Source organism: Procambarus clarkii, chromosome 62 (genome assembly GCF_040958095.1).
Source record: "Procambarus clarkii isolate CNS0578487 chromosome 62, FALCON_Pclarkii_2.0, whole genome shotgun sequence".
Lineage (NCBI taxonomy): Eukaryota > Metazoa > Arthropoda > Malacostraca > Decapoda > Cambaridae > Procambarus > Procambarus clarkii.
Genome location: NC_091211.1, coordinates 33,143,310 through 33,148,504, shown reverse-complemented (window position 1 = coordinate 33,148,504; position 5,195 = coordinate 33,143,310). Strand labels below are relative to the sequence as shown.

At 55.6% G+C, this 5,195-nt stretch overlaps 1 protein-coding gene across 1 annotated transcript; it reads left to right on the top strand.

Annotated features, from left to right (window-relative positions):
• Positions 1–1,301: 1,301 nt before the first annotated feature.
• Positions 1,302–1,922, top strand: LOC138354416 (probable inactive protein kinase DDB_G0270444). Its single transcript, XM_069308608.1, has one exon. It carries the CDS (start codon positions 1,302–1,304, stop codon positions 1,920–1,922), a length of 621 nt encoding a protein of 206 aa, XP_069164709.1.
• The last annotated feature ends 3,273 nt before the right edge of the window (positions 1,923–5,195 follow it).

The following is a 5,195-nucleotide window of genomic DNA, read 5'->3' as shown; positions in this document are numbered from 1 at the left end:
TGTAGATAATTATATATAATGTGTATATAGTGTAATAACACAACAAACAGTATTGTTGGAGGAGAAATGTTGGCGAGTGAGGTGGTGAGGGAGGGAAGGAGGAGATGCCCCCTTGTGGCAATGCCTGCAGAGTATCGACTCACCCTTTAGGGTAGGACTGTAAGTGACCTGGTCAGTGATACGGTCCTCACAAACAAGAAATCGGTCATGGGCGACGATTGCGGTACGACAGTTTGGGTCGTCTACCTACTGGGAGGCGCAGAACACCAGTCAGCTGGACAGCAGCCAATCAACAACGTTGTTTGTCCATCAACTGTAGAGGAAATCGGTATTGTTTCCTTCCAAACAAGATATTCTCTGGGTCTTGGAGTATTGTTGTGTTCTTCCACACAACACCGACATCATTTGTGCTGTTGCAGGGCATCATGAGGGAGGTGTTGCAGGGCATCATGAGGGAGGTGTTGCAGGGCATCATGAGGGAGGTGTTGCAGGGCATCATGAGGGAGGTGTTGCAGGGCATCATGAGGGAGGTGTTGCAGGGAATCATGAGGGAGGTGTTGCAGGGCATCATGAGGGAGGTGTTGCAGGGCATCATGAGGGAGGTGTTGCAGGGCATCATGAGGGAGGTGTTGCAGGGCATCATGAGGGAGGTGTTGCAGGGCATCATGAGGGAGGTGTTGCAGGGCATCATGAGGGAGGTGTTGCAGGGAATCATGAGGGAGGTGTTGCAGGGCATCATGAGGGAGGTGTTGCAGGGAATCATGAGGGAGGTGTTGCAGGGCATCATGAGGGAGGTGTTGCAGGGAATCATGAGGGAGGTGTTGCAGGGCATCATGAGGGAGGTGTTGCAGGGAATCATGAGGGAGGTGTTGCAGGGCATCATGAGGGAGGTGTTGCAGGGCATCATGGGGGAGGTGTTGCAGGGCATCACGGGGGAGGTGTTGCAGGGCATCATGGGGGAGGTGTTGCAGGGCATCATGAGGGAGGTGTTGCAGGGCATCATGAGGGAGGTGTTGCAGGGCATCATGAGGGAGGTGTTGCAGGGCATCATGAGCTGTTGCAGGGCATCATGAGGGAGATGTTGCAGGGCATCATGAGGGAGGTGTTGCCGGGCATCATGAGGTGTTGCCGGACATCATGAGGTGTTGCCGGGCATCATGAGGTGTTGCCGGGCATCATGAGGTGTTGCCGGGCATCATGAGGTGTTGCCGGGCATCATGAGGGAGGTGTTGCAGGGCATCATGAGGTGTTGCAGGGCATCATGAGGTGTTGCAGGGCATCATGAGGTGTTGCAGGGCATCATGAGGGAGGTGTTGCAGGGCATCATGAGGGAGGTGTTGCAGGGCATCATGAGGGAGGTGTTGCCGGGCATCATAAGGGAGGTGTTGCCGGGCATCATGAGGGAGGTGTTGCAGGGCATCATGAGGGAGGTGTTGCAGGGCATCATGAGGGAGGTGTTGCAGGGCATCATGAGGGAGGTGTTGCAGGGCATCATGAGGGAGGTGTTGCAGGGCATCATGAGGGAGGTGTTGCAGGGCATCATGAGGGAGGTGTTGCAGGGCATCATGAGGGAGGTGTTGCAGGGCATCATGAGGGAGGTGTTGCAGGGCATCATGAAGAAGGTGTTGCAGGGCATCATGAGGGAGGTGTTGCAGGGCATCATGAGGGAGGTGTTGCAGGGCATCATGGGGGAGGTGTTGCAGGGCATCATGAGGGAGGTGTTGCAGAGCATCATGAGGGAGGTGTTGCCGGGCATCATGAGGGAGGTGTTGCAGGGCATCACGAGGGAGGTGTTGCAGAGCATCATGAGGGAGGTGTTGCAGAGCATCATGAGGGAGGTGTTGCAGGACATCACGAGGGAGGTGTTGCAGGGCATCATGAGGGAGGTGTTGCAGGGGGAAGGTATTCACCGGCATGAATGAGGTCAGGTCGCCAGGATAGTTAACATGAGGGGGGGGAGGGGGTAATCACTGGGGGTTAAGATAACCTGAGAAAAATCCAGAATAATGTGTAATTATCATTTATGTATTCCGCATAAATATTTTTATCTTTTTGATTCCTTAATAATGTTTACTATTGAGACCTTTCACACGACTAATATTCGTGTATTTCATTTCAACTCTTTACACATCAAAATTACAAGCTCTCAAGCTCTTGTACCTCTTGTTGACCGCGGGGCTCACAAGCTCTTGTACCTCTTGTTGACCGCGGGGCTCACAAGCTCTTGTACCTCTTGTTGACCGCGGGGCTCACAAGCTCTTGTACCTCTTGTTGACCGCGGGGCTCACAAGCTCTTGTACCTCTTGTTGACCGCGGGGCTCACAAGCTCTTGTACCTCTTGTTGACCGCGGGGCTCACAAGCTCTTGTACCTCTTGTTGACCGCGGGGCTCACAAGCTCTTGTACCTCTTGTTGACCGCGGGGCTCACAAGCTCTTGACCCTCTTGTTGACCGCGGGGCTCAAAAGCTCTTGACCCTCTTGTTGACCGCGGGGCTCAAAAGCTCTTGACCCTCTTGTTGACCGCGGGGCTCACAAGCTCTTGTACCTCTTGTTGACCGCGGGGCTCTCAAGCTCTTGTACCTCTTGTTGACCGCGGGGCTCACAAGCTCTTGTACCTCTTGTTGACCGCGGGGCTCACAAGCTCTTGTACCTCTTGTTGACCGCGGGGCTCACAAGCTCTTGACCCTCTTGTTGACCGCGAGGCTCACAAGCTCTTGTACCTCTTGTTGACCGCGGGGCTCACCAGCTCTTGTACCTCTTGTTGACCGCGGGGCTCACAAGCTCTTGACCCTCTTGTTGACCGCGGGGCTCACAAGCTCTTGTACTTCTTGTTGACCGCGGGGCTCACAAGCTCTTGACCCTCTTGTTGACCGCGGGGCTCACAAGCTCTTGTACCTCTTGTCGACCGCAGGGCTCACAAGCTCTTGTACCTCTTGTTGACCGCGGGGCTCTCAAGCTCTTGTACCTCTTGTTGACCGCGGGGCTCTCAAGCTCTTGTACCTCTTGTTGACCGAGGGGCTCACAAGCTCTTGACCCTCTTGTTGACCGCGGGGCTCACAAGCTCTTGACCCTCTGGTTGACCGCGGGGCTCACAAGCTCTTGACCCTCTTGTTGACCGCGGGGCTCACAAGCTCTTGACCCTCTTGTTGACCGCGGGGCTCACAAGCTCTTGTGTCTCTTGTTGACCGCGGGGGCTCACAAGCTCTTGTGTCTCTCGTTGACCGGGGGGCTCACAAGCTCTTGTGTCTCTTGTTGACCGCGGGGCTCACAAGCTCTTGACCCTCTTGTTGACCGCGGGGCTCACAAGCTCTTGACCCTCTTGTTGACCGCGGGGGTTCACAAGCTCTTGTACCTCTTGTTGACCGCGGGGGCCCACAAGCTCGTGAACCTCTTGTTGACCGCTGGGGCCCCACAAGCTCTTGTACCTCTTGTTGACCGCGGGGGCCCCACAAGCTCTTGTACCTCTTCTTGACCGCGGGGCTCACAAGCTCTTGACCCTCTTGTTTACCGCGGGGCTCAAAAGCTCTTGACCCTCATGTTGACCGCGGGGCTCACAAGTTCTTGTACCTCTTGTTGACCGCGGGGCTCACAAGCTCTTGTACCTCTTGTTGACCGCGGGGCTCACAAGCTCTTGACCCTATTGTTGACCGCGGGGCTCACAAGCTCTTGTACCTCTTGTTGACCGCGGGGCTCACCAGCTCTTGTACCTCTTGTTGACCGCGGGGCTCACAAGCTCTTGACCCTCTTGTTGACCGCGGGGCTCACAAGCTCTTGTACTTCTTGTTGACCGCGGGGCTCACAAGCTCTTGTTGACCGCGGGGCTCACAAGCTCTTGACCCTCTTGTTGACCGCGGGGCTCACAAGCTCTTGTACCTCTTGTCGACCGCAGGGCTCACAAGCTCTTGTACCTCTTGTTGACCGCGGGGCTCTCAAGCTCTTGTACCTCTTGTTGACCGCGGGGGCTCTCAAGCTCTTGTACCTCTTGTTGACCGCGGGGCCCACAAGCTCTTGACCCTCTTGTTGACCGCGGGGCTCACAAGCTCTTGACCCTCTGGTTGACCGCGGGGCTCACAAGCTCTTGACCCTCTTGTTGACCGCGGGGCTCACAAGCTCTTGACCCTCTTGTTGACCGCGGGGCTCACAAGCTCTTGTGTCTCTTGTTGACCGCGGGGGCTCACAAGCTCTTGTGTCTCTCGTTGACCGGGGGGCTCACAAGCTCTTGTGTCTCTTGTTGACCGCGGGGCTCACAAGCTCTTGACCCTCTTGTTGACCGCGGGGCTCACAAGCTCTTGACCCTCTTGTTGACCGCGGGGGTTCACAAGCTCTTGTACCTCTTGTTGACCGCGGGGGCCCACAAGCTCGTGAACCTCTTGTTGACCGCTGGGGCCCCACAAGCTCTTGTACCTCTTCTTGACCGCGGGGGCCCCACAAGCTCTTGTACCTCTTCTTGACCGCGGGGGCCCCACAAGCTCTCGACCCTCTTGTTGACCGCGGGGCTCACAAGCTCTCGACCCTCTTGTTGACCGCGGGGGCCCACAAGCTCTTGTACCTCTTGTTGACCGCGGGGCTCACAAGCTCTCGACCCTCTTGTTGACCGCGGGGGCTCACAAGCTCTTGTATCTCTTGTTGACCGCGGGGGCTCACAAGCTCTCGACCCTCTTGTGGGGCCCCCGCGGTCAACAAGAGGGTCAAGAGCTTGTGGGGCCCCCGCGGTCAACAAGCTCTTGACCCTCTTGTTGACCGCGGGGGCCCCACAAGCTCTTGACCCTCTTGTTGACCGCGGGGGCCCCACAAGCTCTTGACCCTCTTGTTGACCGCGGGGGCCTCACAAGCTCTTGACCCTCTTGTTGACCGCGGGGGCCCCACAAGCTCTTGACCCTCTTGTTGACCGCTGGGCTCACAAGCTCTTGACCCTCTTGTTGACCGCGGGGCTCACAAGCTCTTGACCCTCTTGTTGACCGCGGAGCTCACAAGCAATTCATTAATCCTGGAGTACTAAATTATAATTAATATATTAATATCAATACTTTTTTAATTATTAATTTGACGTTATGAAAAATGTGAACTTTTGTTGGATGGTAAGACTGTAGTAGGATAGTATGACTGTTGTAGGATAGTATGACTGTTGTAGGATAGTATGACTGTTGTAGGATGGTAAGACTGTTGTTGGATAGTGTGACTGTTGTAGGATGGTA

What these genes read in the sequence shown, in the direction of transcription:
- LOC138354416 (XM_069308608.1), top strand. Translation starts at nt 1,302, where the DNA reads ATGAGGGAGGTGTTGCAGGGCATCATGAGGGAGGTGTTGCAGGGCATC.